The sequence below is a fragment of the Notolepis coatsorum genome (assembly GCF_963971535.1).
Source record: "Notolepis coatsorum genome assembly, chromosome: 5".
NCBI lineage: Eukaryota > Metazoa > Chordata > Actinopteri > Aulopiformes > Paralepididae > Notolepis > Notolepis coatsorum.
In genome coordinates, this window is record NC_140169.1 from 175,063,627 (window position 1) to 175,084,493 (window position 20,867).

The following is a 20,867-nucleotide window of genomic DNA, read 5'->3' on the forward strand; positions in this document are numbered from 1 at the left end:
ACCACCACTCTGACCATCACTCTGATCACTCTGACCATCACTCTGACCACTCTGAGCATCACTCTGACCACCACTCTGAGCATCACTCTGATCACTCTGACCATCACTCTGACCACCACTCTGAGCATCACTCTGATCACTCTGACCATCACTCTGACCATCACTCTGATCACTCTGACCATCACTCTGATCACTCTGACCACCACTCTGACCATCACTCTGATCACTCTGACCATCACTCTGATCACTCTGAGCATCACTCTGACCACCACTCTGAGCATCACTCTGATCACTCTGACCACCACTCTGACCATCACTCTGATCACTCTGACCACCACTCTGACCATCACTCTGATCACTCTGACCATCACTCTGATCACTCTGAGCATCACTCTGATCACTCTGACCACCACTCTGACCACCACTCTGACCATCACTCTGGGTTCTGGGAGCTCCTTTGTCAGTGTCTTTTTCCTAGGGTTAAAAAGAAATCCGCCGGCCACAGAGCCTTTGTCTACCGCGCTCCCTATCTGTGGAACAAATTACCTGCCGTCATCAGGTGCGCCTGCTCTGTCGAAGCTTTTAAATCCCTGCTTAAGACTCATCTTTTCTCTCTCTCCTTCAACCTACCCTGATCTCACCTGGTCGGGGACTGACCTTTAGATTAATCTGTTGTTTAGTTAGGGTACAGGGTACTACATGGTACTACAGGGTACTACATGGTACTACATGGCACTACAGGGTACTACATGGCTCTACATGGTACTACATGGCACTACAGGGTACTACATGGTACTACATGGTACTACAGGGCACTACAGGGTACTACATGGCACTACAGGGTACTACAGGGTACTACAGGGTATTACATGGCACTACAGGGTACTACATGGTACTACATGGCACTACAGGGTACTACATGTCTGCTCTTTTGCAGCACCACAAACATGGGAACTCTCTAACTCTTCCCCCCCCCCTTCCCCCCCCCCCCTTCCCTCCCCCCTTCCCTCCCCCCCTTCCCTCCCCCATCTCTCTGAGTGCCCATCTCCTGGTGCTGACTAAGGTGATGGATGCCTCGGGGTCTTGGCCAAGATTGTAGTGACTGCTCTACATGCACCTCCGAGGCCTTGGATCAGTTATTTACCGTCGTCTGTCCGTGGTCCTGTCAACTGATTAACAGTATTAACAGACTGTTAACAGATTAACAGTCAACGCGGTTTCATTGCTGGGTTAAGTACTTCTATTCTATTCACATAATATGCTTACTTCATATATCTACTCCATTCACATATATGCTTACCACTTGTATCTATTGCTATGTCCGCCCACTACAATCACATGAGCTGTCTAACGCCTGTCCCGTCTCCCTGTCCCCCTATGACTTGCTGTCCTGGAGTGCTGACCGGAGTGTCGGACGTCCCGTGATGAAGGCCGGGAGGTTGCGACCCCCTCTGCGTGCCCCCCTGTCTCCGGAGGTCTCGTAGTGGTGACCGGAGTGCCGGACGTCCCGCGATGATGACCCTCTCTGCGCCGCCCCCTATCTCCCTGTCTCCGGCTGTCCCTGAGCAATGACCGGAGTGTTGAATGTCCCGTGACTAAGACGGGGAGGACGTGACCCTCTTTGCGCCGCCCCTGTGCCTCAAATAGATCCGCTATCAGCTCTATCTTTAATCTTTCAAAATGTTCAGTTGCTATCGCTATTAGCTCTATCTTTAATCTTTCAAAATGTTCAGTTGCTATTGCATGCACTCATCTGTGTTTCACTACACACATGAGTGCATGCTTACCAACTGTCCATCTGCAACACTACTATCACCAACATCTAAGAAGGGAGATCCCCCCTTGAATGGCCCTTCTAAGGTTTCTCTCCTCCACACTGCCTGTGGAGCTTTTTTCCCTATTGTTTGGTTTTAGTGAGTTTTTCCTTACCTTCGCGTGGGGTATGTCTGGGAGTGCTTGCATTCTTTCATTTATTTGCATTCATCTAAAAATGTTTGGACCTTATGGTGTTCTTGTTCTGTTCTTGACTTATTGTTATGTTTTCTTCTTGACTTGTTTAAAGAAGACCTGTACGGCCCATGGGGACATTAACATGTGTTGTCGGGCCTTATAAATAAATTTGATTTGATTTTATTTGATTCCTACCTTGATATGAAACTCGAGGTTCTCGTCCATGGAATAGATGTGGTCGAAGATGTCCCTGGAGATGCGAGGAATGATCCCCATCAGGTGAGCGTCGTGGAGCTTACCCTGAACACATAACACCGGGCAGGAAATACATCATACCCTTAATTATCCTTGCAGTCAGGCAGCACAGTGGAACAATCACAATATATATTAAACATAGTCTTTAATATATTAATATTAAAGACCCTTAATTATCCTTGCAGTCAGGCAGCACAGTGGAACAATCACAATATATATTAAACATAGTCTTTAATATATTAATATTAAAGACAGAAAGGATTGTTGAAATACTGTGATTTCAACTGAAGGGATACTTTGTTATTTTGATTTGATTTGATGTTTTTTATTTTCGTGTCTTACATACAGGTGTATGCCTGCCCACTGCCCAGCCCATATGGGCTTACAAGACACATAAACAATAAGTATATAATAGTATACTTGACAAATGACTTGACAAGTCATTGTTCTGAGGCAGGGCCTCAGAACAATGACAGATTACAAAGGCACCTCCCTCAAACTGAACAGTGACATTGTTAGGGTTTGAACCGACCTCAATCGCACGGCACAGACAGGAAGTTCAGAGTTAGCCAAATACTAGGGCGTATTTATTTACAGAGTCACAAAAGGGGTAAAGTAACAATTATGAAACAACAAGGGAGACTGCCATCGGCAGAGTTCTCTGCGGCTCTGCAGATCCTCCTGGTGATAGCAGTGGGGAATCGGTATTTGACGTTGTAGCGGCTCTGCAGATACTCCCAGCTTTAACTCGAGGTGGAAAACGGAGAGAGAGGGAGATATCAATAACAGTCCAACGAAACACAGAGGCAGTGTGGTTCCCTCCTCCCTTAGCTGTGTCCAGAACCAATGAACAGTAACAATCTTCAGTGTTCTCCACAACACACAAGTTAGCTGAGTTTAGTGCAAACAGAAATTATATCTTCAGTGTCTCTTCAAAACACACACTTCAACTGAGTCCAGTGCAAGCAAAAATTATGATCTTCGGTGTTCGTCACACACACAGACAGAATAATCCAGAGGGGTTTGGTTCCAACTCACCCAAGCGCAAACGCGTAAAGCGGGTAAACGAGGCGCAGCTCCAAACGGGGAACAAGGTTCTCATCAGCGGATCTCCACAGAAAGTCCTGGAGGGAAAGAAGACGAGGCACAGCAACGGGGAAAAAGCAGGCAAAGGCAGTTGTATTCCAAAACGACCCGACATCGATTGAAGGGAAGTCCCAGTATAAAAAGCCTCTGGGGCGCTAATCAAAAACTATGACAGGTGCGCGCTGGAATTGATACTTGCTCCAAAAGCGTGTGGCGGGGAATGCACCAATCAACACAGCACCTTAAAGGAGCGGAGCGTGTGGCGGGGAATGCATCAATCAACACAGTACCTTAAAGGAGCGGAGCGTGTGGCGGGGAATGAACCAATCCTCACAGACATCTCCTTAGCAAATGATCTCAATACCTTCTATGCGAGGTTTGAGGCTGTGAATAACAACACCAGCCTACAAGCCACGGCAATGGGGGGGGGGGTCTGCTGATGGAGACTCAGTGTTCAGGGTAACAGAGCATGAGGTGAGGCGGACATTTAAAAAAGTGAATATCAGGAAGGCAGCAGGACCGGACGGCATCCCCGGCCGCGTCCTAAAAGTCTGTGCCGACCAACTGGCCCCGGTATTCACTGACATCTTTAACCTGTCCTTAGAACAGGCTGTCATCCCCACCTGTCTGAAGAAGTCCACCATCATCCCTGTACCCAAAAAATCTACGCCCGCTTGCCTCAACGACTACCGCCATGTAGCCCTCACCTCCATAGCCATGAAGTGCTTTGAGAAGCTAGTGAAGGGCTACATCTGTTCCTCCCTCCCCATCAACCTGGACCCCCTGCAATTTGCATACCGCCCTAACAGATCCACGGAGGATGCCATAGCCCATGTGCTGCACACAGCAGCATCACACCTGGACAAGAGGCAGGGGAACTATGTGAGAATGCTGTTCATTGACTACAGCTCAGCATTTAATACCATAGTCCCCTCCAAACTCATAGCCAAGCTCAGGGACCTGGGCTTGAACTATGACCTCTGCCAGTGGGTCTTGGACTTCCTGACGGGCAGACCCCAGGTGGTAAGAGCAGGCAACTGCACCTCCTCATCCATCACGCTCAACATAGGGGCCCCCCAGGGCTGTGTTCTGAGCCCCCTCCTCTACTCCCTGTACACACATGACTGCGTGGCACAGCGGAACAACAACACAATCATCAAATTTGCTGATGACACAGTAGTGGTGGGCCTGATCTCTGCCAACAACGAGAGGGCCTACCTGGAAGAGGTAGAGAATCTGTCACAGTGGTGTCAGGAGAACTGCCTCTCCCTGAACGTCAGCAAAACAAAATAGATGATTGTGGACTTCAGGAGGTCGGGGGTCAAGGACTACAGCTCCCTCAGCATCGACGGGGCACCGGTTGAGAGAGTGAACAGTTTCAAGTACATCGGAGCCCACATATCCGAGGACTTGACATGGACCACACACATTGACAGTGTTGTGAAGAAGGCACGACAATGCCTCTACTTCCTCAGGCGCCTAAGGAAGTTCCAAGTCAGTCAGAAGATCCTTAGGAACTTCTACTCATGTACAATCGAGAGCATCCTGACTGGCAACATCACCTCCTGGTTTGGGAATAGCACTGCACAAGACCGTAGCAGACTACAAAGAGTGACACGTTCAGCCGAACGCACAATTGGAGGGGGGCTTCCCACCCTCCAGAACATTTACAACAAGCGGTGCAGGGGGAAGGCTAAGAGAATTATTAAGGACTCGAGCCACCCGAACAACTGCCTCTTTGAACTGCTGCGGTCAGGCAAGCGACACCGGAGTCTTAAGGCGAGCACAGAAAGACTCAGAAGGAGCTTCTATCCCCAGGCCATCAGGCTGCTCAACGAACAATAAACACTATGCAGCAACCATCAAATGCACACAGCACACACATCCACACGCACACACTCACTTTAAACGGGCAACTCACTGCAGCACCCACTTTACACACTTTAGAACACCTAAACACACTTTACACTTTATATTTATATTTATTGGTAAAGGATTTGCACTACAACTCGCACACCTTACTGTAAATTGTACCTAAATTGTACCTCATCCCATTTCTGCTCTGCACTATATAGTATTGTATATTAGTACATTGCATAGTATATATTGTATATTGTATGGTAACTCAGTTACTTCTATTCTGCATCGAACATTGTACATATGTCTATACTGAACACTGTGACCTCTATTTTTACTTCTATTTTACATGCTATACTATTTTATTTCATACTATCTTGTCTAACACAGTCTCTGGAGCGAAACAGTAAGAAGCATTTTGTATAAAAGTATTCTGTACTTCTGTATGACAACTATTAAAGAAACTTGAACTTGACATATAGACCAAGATGGCCACAAGAAAAAGAAAATACAATAAAACGTAATATAACCCAAGTTGTAAGCAATGTATGTAAACAAAGAAACAAGAGGAATTCATATACAATTATAGGATATAGTGTGTCTCAAGTGCCATGATTTCTCCAAAAATCCTGCAAAACTGAAGAGGTCCTCCACAAAGACACAACTCAACATACAACTCTCAGACTGCCAAAACAAATCCGGATTTACAATTAGAATTTTCTCAAATAATACTTTGTTATTGTTATTTCTCCACAATGTAATGTTCTTGTTCCTCAAATTAGTGTGCTAATCATTTGTCAAGCCGTTATATTCATTCAACCCAGGCATTCCCATGGCCATGTCTTTCAGTGGATTCTCTCCTAAGCTGCATAAATGCAATAAATAAAAAATGTTATCAACTAAGCAATAAAAATCTTTCATTACTATCACAGCCGTTTGCCTCAGGGCTGACGTGTCAAATATGAGTTGAACGCTGAGCCCAGAGGAATGTGAGAGTTAGTTATACATTCTGGTCAGGGACGCTCAGGCGTGGTGTCTGAGAGGAGCATGAGAGTTAGTTATACATCCTGGTCAGGGACGGTGTCTGAAGGTAATGTGAGGGTTAACGTTAGTTATATACAGTACATCCTGGTCAGGGACGGTGTCTGAAGGGAATCTGAGGGTTAACGTTAGTTATATACAGTACATCCTGGTCAGGGACGGTGTCTGAAGGTAATGTGAGGGTTAACGTTAGTTATATACAGTACATCCTGGTCAGGAACGGTGTCTGAAGGTAATGTGAGGGTTAACGTTAGTTATATACAGTACATCCTGGTCATGGACGGTGTCTGAAGGTAATGTGAGGGTTAACGTTAGTTATATACAGTACATCCTGGTCAGGGACGGTGTCTGAAGGTAATGTGAGGGTTAACGTTAGTTATATACAGTACATCCTGGTCAGGAACGGTGTCTGAAGGTAATGTGAGGGTTAACGTTAGTTATATACAGTACATCCTGGTCAGGGACGGTGTCTGAAGGTAATGTGAGGGTTAACGTTAGTTATATACAGTACGTCCTGGTCAGGGACGGTGTCTGAAGGTAATGTGAGGGTTAACGTTAGTTATATACAGTACATCCTGGTCAGGGACGGTGTCTGAAGGTAATGTGAGGGTTAACGTTAGTTATATACAGTACATCCTGGTCAGGGACGGTGTCTGAAGGTAATCTGAGGGTTAACGTTAGTTATATACAGTACATCCTGGTCATGGACGGTGTCTGAAGGTAATGTGAGGGTTAACGTTAGTTATATACAGTACATCCTGGTCATGGACGGTGTCTGAAGGTAATGTGAGGGTTAACGTTAGTTATATACAGTACATCCTGGTCATGGACGATGTCTGAAGGTAATGTGAGGGTTAACGTTAGTTATATACAGTACATCCTGGTCAGGAACGGTGTCTGAAGGGAATGTGAGGGTTAACGTTACTTATAGCTCTGCCTTCAACACCATACTCCCCCGTAAACTCATCAGTAAACTCCAAACCCTGGGTCTGTGTAATACACTGTGTAACTGGGTGCTGGACTTCCTCACAAACCGCACACAAGCCGTCAGACTGGGCAACTACACCTCGTCCACCCTGTCTCTCAGCACCGGCGCCCCGCAGGGTTGCGTACTCAGCCCATTACTGTACACCCTGCTCACACATGACTGTTCCCCCTCCTACCCCTCCAATTACATCATCAAGTTCGCAGACGATACCACAGTTGTGGGTCTCATAACAAACAACAATGAGTCTGCCTACAGGAGGGAGGTGGAGGACCTTATAGCCTGGTGTGACAATAACAACCTGGCGCTCAATATAAAGAAAACAAGAGAGATTATAGTGGATTTTAGAAGATCAAGGCCTGACCATTCTCCTCTGCTCATCAACAACGAGGTAGTGGAGAGGGTCACTGAGTTCAAGTTCCTGGGTCTCAGTGTGAGTGAGACCCTGTCTTGGAGCACCAACACCGCCTCAGTGATCGGGAAAGCCCAGCAACGCCTATACTATCTAAGGAAGCTGAAGCAGGCTGGCCTGCCACGAAATCTCCTTGTCAACTTTTACCATTGTGCGGTTGAGAGTGTGCTGACCTACGGTGTGTCTGTGTGGTTCTCCAGCTGCACAAAGGCAGAGCAAGAGGCTCTACAGAGGGTGGTGAAGGCGGCAGGCAGGATCGTCGGGACTCCTCTACCAAACATCACCTCCGTCTTCACCTCCCGCTGCCTCCACCGCTCCAAATGTATCATCAAGGACCAGTCGCACCCAGCACATCACCTCTTCCAACTCCTTCCCTCAGGGAGGAGATACCGGTCCATACATGCCAAGAGTACACGATTTAAGAACAGCTTTTTCCCCCAAGCAGTTAGACTGTTAAATACTCATTGACTGTCCCCTCACATGCACCATGCACTTACCACTGCACTTGATAATCTCTGATTACCACCCATTATGCACTTTATTATTTAAAATATTCTGTTATGTACAGTGTTATATGTGTTATGTGTTCATGTATGTATATATGTACTACGGTCTGTGGGATCTCCCCTGAAATTTCGTTGTATACTGTGCAATGACAATTAAAAGTCTATTCTATTCTATACATCCTGGTCAGGGGCGGTATCTCTGTATTTTTACTGTTCTGTCATCTTTATGCTTTTCCATCACCTGTGGAGCGCGCCTGAGGTTTTGAGTGACAGAATAAATGTCTCCCTATATTTTCACTGCGGCTAGCTGAAGGCTCTGGGCTGTTTCCAGGGCAACGGCTCCATCTGCATGTTCCACTGATGTGTGTGCAACGGCATGGTGCATCTCGTGAATCAAGGCAGAGAGGCACCTTGCTGCTACAGTATGGCGGCATGGCGTCTGCCAGAGCTAAAGCCCGAGAGTCAATCGTGTGTTTGGGGGGAGAGGAGGGTGGGGGTTGTTTTAGAGTGGTTGGGAATCTTTTTTTTTTTAAACTTTGACCAGTCAGCTGGTTCTTTTCGCGTTTATCGCTTTTTCTGGTCAAGTATGACTGACAGAAACAGGTTGAATGGGGTATAGATGGGGGGAAAGACACTCTGAGAAAATACGGCGAGTCCGGGAGTCGAACTCGTGTACCCCAGATCCGTGACGCGCACGGTTGTCCCCGACGCCGAAATAGCGTTCGAGGTACGCGGTGAGCTACTGGAGCTCCCCCTAGTGGTTGGGAATCTTACATTACCAAAACAAAGAAGAGGAGATTACCATTAAGAACAGTATATGACAGATTTGCTTCATTTTGTTCTCACTGAATGGCTGATTCTTTGATGGTTTAGATACCGAACCCATCCAAGTGGCACTTGTCAGAGAAAAAAAAAAAAAAAAATACCGATATTTTCCGATATCACATTTTACTACCGATATCGGCCGATAATATCGGTCGGCCGATAATATCGGACATCCCTAGTACTGATACATTTGTGACATAAACGGTATTCAAATATACAGTACTGTGACATAAACGGTATTCAAATATACAGTACTGTTACCCCTAGATCCTGACAGAGTATATACATATGATGGGGAGGGGACTGTACATTAGGAGGGGGTGGGTGGGTAGGAGAGAAACATACATACGGTGGGGTGGAGACTGTACATTTGGAGGGGGTGGGTGGGCGGGAGAGAAATATACATACGGCGGGGAGGGAATATATACATATACATTCTACCCATTTTACAATCTGTTAATAAAAGTTTCAATCAATCAAATTTGATTGATTAAAATTTGTATTAACAGATTGCAGAATGGGTAGAATACAGTAAGGCTCAATACATACAATTGGGGGATGCAGACCAGAGAAAGACTTTTGTCTTGTTTACACCAGGGTCCCCCATTTTTTATTTATAATGAATTGTAAGTAGGGTGCAACTAGCACCGTGCAATCCATTCTTTGTGGATCTAGCCCCTTGGTGTTTTCTGCTTAACCCTTTCTCTGCCACGCTTATATCCATCCTTGTAGCCAGTCTGCCAGCTCTATTTGTCTATGGAGATGTTCACCTACTTTGCAGGGCTATAACTTTTTAAATTGTATTGCTAAATTGACATTACTATGGCCCATTCAACATCGATTAGCTATCGTTCAGGATGTAGGAAAGTTTAACTTTTTCATTCACACATTCATACAAAAATACGGTCTAGAGTATAAATATGTTTTTATCGTTTTCTGCAGTATTTCATAGAACGTGAGTTATAGCCATAAATGCATATATTACATCATCAAATGCAATTTGATACCGATTGACGCCAGATAAAAAATTTCAACTGTACAAGGTCCCAGACGTTATGACTCATCATGCGCGGTTGACCGGAGGGGGGGGGGGGGGGGGGGTCGTTTATAATGCAATGACCGACGTTAAATGAATCATGTAGTATGGGTGATATATTGATCATAGCAGTTTGTATGGATAATAATAATCAAAAACGCTGAAACTCACAGCAGCTTCCTCGTAGCGATGGGGGATGATACTGGAGCAAAAAGATCGCTATTATGGGATGTTGATCTATGCGCTCCATTTCCAGGTTGTATAATACTATATACGTCCAAATAATGTTGTTTATCGAGTTATGGCAACGGATCGATTATCTGTGTCCAGATGGAGTCCCGCGAGCGATAAGGAGTGGCGGACGGAATAGGGGGGACACCAAGCACTTCCGGCCCCACTTCCGGTTTGGCAACTCGCCGATCGGCCACCAGGTGGCGGTATTGAAGCGCTGGAGAGTTGAGCGGAGTCCTACAGCACCAGTCATGGATCCGTGGGTGAAATATGAATACCATGACAGAAATTTGAAATATTGATCTCAAAGACGCTGTAAAACGTCATTGGCAGATTACGCATGGCGAGGAATGACGTCTTAACACGTCATCATTGGCGATTAAAGGGTTTTAAAGGTTCAATAATTATTTTCTGAACACTAGAGGGCAGCAAGGGGCAAGTAAACAAACAAAAAAAGTCTCCCAAAACAAAAACATAAAACATGCCTTACAGGGACAATCTTGCTGAAAACCTTTGTGATCTAGTCATCTGTGTGCATGCCAGGATTACTAGATTTAAAGTAAAATACATACAACTTTCTCTTAGGCATTTCCTGATTGTTACAAGGTAGGTAAATACTTCACCTACAATACAATCACAATACTGTTCTGACCAATATTGATGTAATTAAAAAAACAAATGATGGAATAACAACAGACTGCTGGTGGCGCAGGGTTAACTGAGTAAGACACCATGACTCAATGAGACCTTCTGATCTCAGGTGGTGACATGCTGCCTGGGAGGTGCCGGAATCTTTTATGGTATAAAGATGTTCAGGTACTGTGATAGTCTGCATACTCTATATATTTAAGATGTATTAACGCTTGAGTACAGTATGTTTGAACCCTGAACCAACCGAAGAGAAGAAAGGTCCTCAAACTGACCTCCATGGTGTGGGTCTTTCCTGAGGAAGTCTGTCCATAGGCAAAAATGGTCCCGTTGTATCCACCCAGAACATCTACAATACACAAAAACACGCTTCATGAAGCACTCTGAAAACACTGACCCCGGGAGAGGTGTTTTTGACCACAGTTAGGCTAGTGGTTCGTATCCGCTTCCTTCATTTGTGCTGAGCTATAGGCTAAGCTAGGACATTTTCTTCTCTGACTTTGGAGAAGACAGTAAGCGTATTTCCCATCCTTTAAGTGATTAGCACATAGATCCAACTATATATATAAGCACTCATATACTGTATACAGATCTACAGTAATAACCACTAGAAATCAAAGAGTAATTTATACATAAACAATCATTACAGTACAAACCACACTGGAATCTGTTGGCTTTTTCCTCAATCGTTAAATGTTAATAGAGGAAATATGAAATATGTACATTGGGTCAGGACCCACATGTGTATCATATGAAGCCAAAGTCCTTGCAAGTCCATGGTTAAAAAAAAAAAAAAAAAAAAAAAAAAGCATGTTGAATAAAACACTGTAGGCTAGTCGTTTAGAGAGGTCTAAAAGCAGGATATATTTTGTGCTATTAGCCTACACAATAATCTGCCAAATCAGTTTTGAGTCGTAACATTATTATTATTCTGAAAATGTGGGTCCCCTGCAAAGAACTTTGAAAAACAGCTGCTCTAGCAGACACATCTTTAGATTTGTATCCATATTGAAACTGAAACCAGCTACTCTAACAGACACATCTTTCCATTCTTATCCATACATTTGGAACTGAAAACCACTGCTCTAGCAGACACATCTTTCAAAACCACTTACACATCTTTCAAAGCCACTGCTCTAGAAGACACATCTTTCAAAACCACTGCACTAGAAGACACCTCTTTCAAAACCACTGCTCTAGACACATCTTTCAAAGCCACTGCTCTAGACACATCTTTCAAAGCCACTGCTCTAAAAGACACATCTTTCAAAGCCACTGCTCTAAAAGACACATCTTTCAAAACCACCGCTCTAGAAGACACATCTTTCAAAACCACTGCTCTAGAAGACACAACTTTCAAAACCACTGCTCTAGACACATCTTTCAAAACCACTGCTCTAGACACAACTTTCAAAACCACTGCTCTAGACACATCTTTCAAAACCACTGATCTAGACACATCTTTCAAAGCCACTGCTCTAGAAGACACATCTTTCAAAACCACTGCTCTAGACACATCTTTCAAAGCCACTGCTCTAGACACATCTTTCAAAGCCACTGCTCTAGAAGACACATCTTTCAAGACCACTGCTCTAGACACATCTTTCAAAGCCACTGCTCTAGACATTATCTTTCAAAGCCACTGCTCTAGAAGACATATTTCAAAACCACTGCTCTAGAAGACACATCTTTCAAAACCACTGCTCTAGACACATCTTTCAAAACCACTGCTCTAGACACATCTTTCAAAACCACTGCTCTAGCAGACTCATCTTTCCAGAACACTGCTCTAGAAGACACATCTTTCCATTCTTATAGATATTGGAACCAAAAACGTAGACGCCATTAGTAGACCTCACGTGCACCGGTAAACATTTTATAAAAACACAATAGCAATACATTTCATGCACAGGTAAAGGTAAACATCATAAAAAAGACATTTCATGCACACAGCGCAATTTATTAAGAGATCTCTGAGCACATTTATATTCCAAACCAATTACCAGTACATGGGAAATGATATACCTCTCTTTCCATTTAACTAATGTAATATAATCATGTTAAACAGTAACATTTAATGTGACGTTGATGTGGCGTCTTCAGGGAGGTAGGACGTACTAACCTTTGACAATCTGCTTGGCGCAGGTGTCATACACCTGCTCCTGGACCGTGTTGGGAGGCAGAACGCGGTCGAACACGTAGGGCTTGCCCTGCGGAGGAGAGCAAGGGGTTAGAGGGGCTCCTCGAACGCTTGATTTCACTCTTAAATCTTAAAGAGTTTCCCTCGTTTTGAGATGAGGGCCGTGTGTATAGGCGGCAGTGATGGGAATAACGGCACTATAAGTAACTTCGTTACTAACGGCGTTCGTTTTTTCAGTAACGAGTAATCTAACGGATTACTCTTCCAATCTTAATAACGTTGTTACCGTTACTACAAAAAAATGCGGCGCGTTACTATGAATGAACCTGTTTCTTTCATCAGACAGATCTCTGCGCCGAGAGGCAATAATAATTTCTTCCTTGTTTAGTGGACAGTGCGCGAGCCAAGCATACATGCTGACGATTGGCTGAGGTTGAATACAATGTCATGGTAAGCCAATCAGAGGTGGAGGTGGGCGGGTGTCTAAAGCATCCAGAGTCTGACACACAGCGCGACAAGACAAGCGATCACTGATCAGTCAGCATGAGACCGCGGTCCGTGTAGTGTACGTTTTGAGCCCAAAAACGAATCCAACGAACAACACAATGTCAACATGAGACCGCGGGTCCATGAGCGTTTTGTGTTCACTCTTTGCAGCGCAGGGCACTAGAGTGGCTCTACTGCAGTGCTGACAGCCTTATCAACAGTGCTACACTTCCTGGTTTAATAGCACAGGCTTCAGCTGCTCAGAGATATATATATCTCTGTATGTCATGCATGTCTTAAATGTAATGATTAGATTAGTTTAGATGATTCGATTAGATTCTTATATCTGTATGTTGTGTATGTCATTGATTGATTGATTGAAAAGTTTATTAACAGATTGCAGAATGGGTACAGTACAGTACAGCTCAATACATACAATTGTTAAGGGGATGCAGACCAGAGAAAGACTTTCATCATAAATGTCATGAATTGAAAATGGGGGACCCTGATGTAAACAAGACGAAACTCTTTCTCTGGTCTGCATCCCCTTAATTGTGTGTATTGAGCTGTACTGTATTGTACCCATTCTGAAATCTGTTAATTAAAATGTTCAATCAATCAGTATATATTTGTTATTTATTTTTGGTATAGTGCTTAACAAGCATAATTTAATGTTGCCCAGTTGTGGCCTGTTGAGGGGCAATACATATCAAAAGTTCCAAAACATCTATTCTGTTTGTATTTGTATGATCCACTATATAAACATAGTAATTATAATATCTACATAGCCTACATGGCATTTGATTGGAGGCTAGTCTCACTTTGTCCCACAGCAACATTAAAATAGTTTAGATTTGTGTATGTTGTTTATGTAAAATAAAATCTTGAAAGTAACGCAATAGTTACTTTCTGAAGTAACTAGTTACTTTTATAATTTGTAACCGAGTAAGTAATTTAGTTACTTTTTGGAAGAAGTAACTAGTAACTGTAACTAGTTACTTTTTTAAAGTAACTTGCCCAACACTGATAGGCGGTCATCACTTGCCACAGTGAGGAACTGGCACTCAACCGTCAAATCACGCGCTTATCTCCGCATAATTGACTCTATACGCGGACCTTGTTTAAAATTTGATTTAGAATCGCAACAGGGATAAAGCTTGTTTTACTCGGAAATACAATCTATTTGTAATATGCATTGTGTGTGTGTGTCTGTCTGTCTGTCTGTCTGTCTGTCTGTCTGTCTGTCTGTCTGTCTGTCTGTCTGTCTGTCTGTCTGTCTGTCTGTCTGTCTGTCTGTCTGTCTGTCTGTCTGTCTGTCTGTCTGTCTGTCTGTCTGTCTGTCTGTCTGTCTGTCTGTCTGTCTGTCTGTCTGTCTGTCTGTCTGTCTGTCTGTCTGTCTGTCTGTCTGTCTGTCTGTCTGTCTGTCTGTCTGTCTGTCTGTCTGTCTGTCTGTCTGTCTGTCTGTCTGTCTGTCTGTCTGTCTGTCTGTCTGTCTGTCTGTCTGTCTGTCTGTCTGTCTGTCTGTCTGTCTGTCTGTCTGTCTGTCTGTCTGTCTGTCTGTCTGTCTGTCTGTCTGTCTGTCTGTCTGTCTGTCTGTCTGTCTGTCTGTCTGTCTGTCTGTCTGTCTGTCTGTCTGTCTGTCTGTCTGTCTGTCTGTCTGTCTGTCTGTCTGTCTGTCTGTCTGTCTGTCTGTCTGTCTGTCTGTCTGTCTGTCTGTCTGTCTGTCTGTCTGTCTGTCTGTCTGTCTGTCTGTCTGTCTGTCTGTCTGTCTGTCTGTCTGTCTGTCTGTCTGTCTGTCTGTCTGTCTGTCTGTCTGTCTGTCTGTCTGTCTGTCTGTCTGTCTGTCTGTCTGTCTGTCTGTCTGTCTGTCTGTCTGTCTGTCTGTCTGTCTGTCTGTCTGTCTGTCTGTCTGTCTGTCTGTCTGTCTGTCTGTCTGTCTGTCTGTCTGTCTGTCTGTCTGTCTGTCTGTCTGTCTGTCTGTCTGTCTGTCTGTCTGTCTGTCTGTCTGTCTGTCTGTCTGTCTGTCTGTCTGTCTGTCTGTCTGTGTGCGTGCGTGCGTGCGGGCGGGCGTGCGGGCGTGCGTGCGTGTGCATGTGTCACGTCAATCTGGTGCTTTCCTTGTCACAACAATGCGTCTCTGTGATTATAGTCTCAGCAGAGGTCAGAGGTCGGGCCACAGGCCTGGAGGTAATACTGGATGTCAACTGATGAAGGAAGATGCCATCAGCAGCATTCTTTTCCTCTTCTAATGTTACGGCAGGTTGATGGAATAGGATTTACTAGATTGTCAATTGAAATGTGTCTTTCCGCATATCCCTCCTCCAACTTTTACTAGACACAGGCCCCACAGCAGTGGCGGCTCGCCACTAGGGGCGCTCGGGCGCCGACCCCCCTGGTGAACCCTGGTTAAACCCTCGACTTGGCGCGACCCCGAGTCAGTCGCCATGGGTTTTGCTCAGCAACGAATGTGCACATTTATAGTTATTATGTTTGTTTTTACTACTTTTTTTATCGAAGCATCACTGGCGGGGACGTCATACGACCGTCAGTCACTTATTGACCTAAACTCCGGACTCAAAGGGGAGTTTAGAGACACTTTATCATGCCAAGAATGGCCATCGGAAATCAGGCGGGACAAAGACAACGCGCCGGGAGACAAAGAAGGACGCAAGACAAAGAAAAAACACAGGGGGAAGAGGAGCGGGATCAGATTAAGATTAAGGAAATCTGCTTACCGTCCGGCTATTCCATCCATCTTCCTAGCGAATGCCCGTTCGCTAGAGAGTAAGATGGATGATTTACGTGCACGGGTCCGATTCCAGCGAGAGATGAGGGAATGCAATATCCTGTGTTTCACCGAGACCTGGCTGAAACCAGTGACTCCCGATCACAGCATCTCTCCCTCCGACTCCTTCACCATCTTCAGAGCGGATCGTACAGAAGCCTCCGAGAAGAGCATCGGCGGGGGGCTATGCCTTATGACCAACAACGGCTGGACTAGCCCCGGGGAAGTGAAGATACTCTCCCGTTCATGCTCTCCCGACATGGAACACATCACGATCCAATGTCGTCCGTTCCATCTTCCGCGCGAATTCACTGCAGTGATAATGACTGCAGTGTACATCCATCCCCAGGCGAATGTCGGCAGGGCGCTAGGGGAACTACACGACCATCTGAACGCGCACCAGATCAAGCATCCGGACGCAGCCATGATCATAGCCGGGGATTTCAATCAGGCAAATCTGAAGAAAGTCATGCCGTCTTTCTTCCAGCACATCGTCTGCTCCACAAGGGGAGGAAATACACTCGACCACTGCTACACCCCGTTTAGAGCCGGATACAAGGCTGTACCGGCTCCACCATTAGCGGGAGCAACAAACACATCGGATCATGCCGCCATCTTTTTGGTCCCAGCGTATAAACAGAGATCACGTGACGCCGTCGTGTCACGTGAGGTAAAAAAATGGGACGACCAATCAGAGGCCACGTTTCAAGACGCACTGGATGACGCCGACTGGGGAATGTTCAGGAGGAGTAATAGTGACGTCAGCGATTTCACAGACGCTGTAGTGTCATTCATAACAACACTGGCTGATACTATCGTCCCCACAAAGAAGGCGAGGGTGTTCCCAAACCAGAAACCATGGGTGGACAGTACCATCAGAGCAGCCCTGAACTCTCGCACCACTGCTTATAACCGGGGCAGAGTCAGGAAACATGGAAGAGTACAAGACAACAGTCTACACTCTGCGCAAGGCTGTCAAACTTGCTAAGAGGACGTATGCCGACAAGATGGAGGCACAAATGGCACAGAATGACACAAGAGGCTTATGGCAGGGACTGAGGGCTATAACTGACTACAAAGTCAGCGCCCCCTCAATGGGGAGCGACGACGCCTCCCTTGCGGACCAGCTCAACACCTTCTATGCGCGGTTTGGTGCAAACAGTGGCACTGCTAGCCCAACGGCTAGTGACGTCACTGGTGCGCCGGCTGTTGTGGAGGGGGGGGGGGGGCATCCGCGGGGGGGGGGGGACGCTCTCTCATTGACGGTACACAGTGTGAGAAGAGCATTTATGCAGGTGAACACCAGGAAGGCTGCTGGCCCAGATGGTATAACAGGACGCATACTTAAGTCCTGTGCCAACCAGCTTGCCCCAGTGTTCACCGCCATATTTAATCAATCCCTGGCGGAGTCGGTGGTCCCTGCCTGCTTCAAGATGTCTACCATCATCCCTGTACCGAAGAAACCCTCCCCAACATGTCCAAATGACTACAGACCGGTGGCACTCACCTCTGTGGTCATGAAATGTTTTGAGAGGCTGGTCAAGGACCACATTTGTGCCTCCCTCCCCAGTGATATGGACCCTATGCAATTTGCATACAGGACAAACAGGTCCACTGACGACGCGGTCTCCCAGGTACTGCACAGCACCCTCTCCCACCTTGACCGTCAGAAGGGGGGCTATGTGAGACTGTTGTTCATTGACTACAGCTCAGCGTTCAACACCATAGTCCCCACCAGACTGGTGGACAAGCTGATCGAGCTGGGTCTGAGCTCCGCCCTGAGCGCCTGGGTACTGGACTTTCTGAGTGAAAGACCCCAGGCGGTCAGGGTGGGGGGTCAGACCTCCAACACCATCACCCTGAGCATCGGGTCCCCCCAGGGCTGTGTTCTAAGCCCCCTGCTGTACTCACTCTACACACACGACTGTGTGGCCAAGTTCAGCTCCAACTCCATAGTGAAGTTCGCAGACGACACGGTGGTGGTGGGGCTGATCTCGGACAACGACGAGAAGGCCTACCGGGAGGAGGTTGAGGTACTGGAACGCTGGTGCCAGGACAACAGCCTGCTCCTGAACATTGGTAAAACCAAGGAGCTGATCGTGGATTATAGGAGAGGACAGCAGGAGACGCACACACCACTGATGATTAACGGGGCTACCGTGGACAGGGTGAGCAGCTTTAAGTACCTGGGGGTCCACATCTCAGAGGACCTGACATGGTCAACACACATAGACACAGTAGTAAAGAAGGCGAAACAGCGCCTCTACCACCTGAGACAGTTAAGGAAGTTCAGAGTATCAGGGAAGATACTCCAGTCCTTCTACTCAGGAGCTGTAGAGAGCATCCTGACCGGAAACATCACTGCCTGGTATGGAAACAGCACGGCACAGGACAAGAAGGCCCTACAGAGAGTGGTGCGCTCAGCCGAGCGTACCACGGGTATTGCACTACCCCCCCTGCAGGTTCTATACAACAAGAGGTGCAAATCCAGAGCCTGCAGGATAATGAAAGACCCTCACCACCCCAATAACAGCCTGTTTCAGCTGCTGAGGTCAGGCAGACGCCTGCGAACCCCAGCTACTAGGACCAGGCCCGGACTGGCCATCGGGAGCACCGGGAGTTTTCCTGGTGGCCTGGCCTGCACAGATAAAAAATTAAAAAAAATTAAAAAAAAAATTAATTTTTTTTTTATATATATATATATATTTTTTTGCCAGGCCATTGTTTCTAGTTGTGGCGGCGGCGCGGCGCGATAGTTAGATAACCTAGGTGGGTGGGGAACAACCAGGATTTCACTGTCTGCGACAGAGTTGGAGAACTATCTGACTCTCTCCCTCGGATCACACACACACAATGGAGCCGTGCTGCCGCTTGTGATTGGTGGAGGCGGGACCAGGCGATACAACTGATTGACAGTGGAGGCGGCGAATGGAATGGCAGATGGCACTCTGCAGAATACTGTAACAGCCAGGCAGTGAGCCAGGTAGTTTTGTAATAATGAAAGGTCTGTTATTTAATGTTTGTGTAAGGGCTATTTTAACTGTTGATGGGTAGTGCATCAGTAAAGTGAATATGGTATTGTGCTCTTGCTCTGTTTGAATAGGTGGAGAGAGTGGTTAACTGTATTATAATAGTAAATAGACAAATATGTTGTGCTCTTGCTTTTTTCTTTTTGAAGGTGGAGAGAGTAGCATTGCTAGTGCCACAACAGTTTTATTTGAGGTTCATAACAGTACATTGTACTAAGCAATTGTTGGCTCATTAGTTTGTGATTCACATGCACTAAGATTCACCAGAATGCAGGAAATTAAGTCTTTGTAACAAAAAAAATCCTGGTGGGGGACCCCCAGACAGACCCCCCGCTTAAAAAGTGGCCTGACTGGGGCTATATTTCGCGCTATATCTCCCGGTATGAATTATTTCCCCAGTCCGGCCCTGACTAGGACAGAGCGGCTTAGGCTCAGCTTCTTCCCCCAGGCCATCAGAGCCATGAACAATGAACATTGAGTGCTCAGAACATTGAACTATCCACACACAAGCACACAAGAACACACACACGACACGCACGCTGTGCACGCTCACACACGAGCAGCCACTTAACACTTTAACATGAGCGGGCACACACTCATGTCGCACACACGCACACTTATGGCCAAAGGAAAGGACACTTTAAATTAGAATAACAGGAACAGTGTATTGCACTACCAAAGCTAACTAGCATGTCCCATATGCTCTGTAAATAACTATGTACAGATACCGAGATGTCACTCCATGTTACCTGTTACCTGTTTACTGCACAATGTTGTTTTTTCATTTTTGATTCTATTATATGTTGTACCACTGTATTGCACATCGTTGCGGGCAAGACCACCCGCATTTCATTGTATACCTGTATGCCGTGACAATTAAAACTCTTGACTTGACTTGACTTAAAATAGAGAAGAACAAGACATTTTTTTTTAGTTTTTTGTTTTATAGCCCTATAAATAATATAAACATGTTTAAAATGAATAATATTTACTCATTTTAAGTATGTTTGTGTTTCCAATGCACAATATAACGTTAATATATAAAAAAAATTATCGTTTTCCTGAACAGGAAGTGACTCACTGAGCATAGCCGCATTTCTCCTAGCGGCTCCTAGCCGTATTTCTCGCCCGGGCTAGACGCAATAATGCTCTGAGTGCGTCATCGCTGTATCCGTCGCAGCCAATCAGTGCGTAACGCGCTGTGCGTTGAAATATGATGTATTATGTTGGAAACCGGGCGCGATTTGAAGCGGTCTAGGTAAGCATCCATAGCAGCGTCAAGAATTTCCGTAGCCGCATTTCGCGGAGACGCTCTCTGATTGGCCGACGTCAGTTTTTTTTTCCGTAGCCGCATTTCGAGGAGACGCTCTCTGATTGGCCGACGCCACTTTCTAGGTTTCTATTCTAGCTTATTCTAGGTTGGTAGATAGTTGTGTTGTTGTGAGATGCAGCTATTTGTCTTAGAGCGTGACTGCAAGTTCTTTCGACGGTTAAGCTTAGGCACTCTTTCAAAGTTGGTTAAGGTTAGAGTTTGTCTTAGAGCATGGCGATAGAACACCAGGTAGTTTGCAGGCTGTTCGAGGCGGAAATGGACA

General features: G+C 45.8%; 1 protein-coding gene across 1 annotated transcript in view; it reads right to left on the minus strand.

Moving 5' to 3' along the window:
* The window catches only part of kif5c (kinesin family member 5C), a gene marked incomplete at its 5' end in the record, with an annotated part of 152,638 nt that overhangs the window by 124,457 nt on the left and 7,314 nt on the right, over positions 1–20,867 (minus strand). The window contains 3 exons of the mRNA XM_084313865.1: positions 2,146–2,250; positions 11,108–11,181; positions 12,955–13,042. Coding sequence (XP_084169991.1) covers positions 2,146–2,250; positions 11,108–11,181; positions 12,955–13,042 — 267 coding nt within the window. The remainder of the gene's footprint in view (positions 1–2,145; positions 2,251–11,107; positions 11,182–12,954; positions 13,043–20,867) is intronic.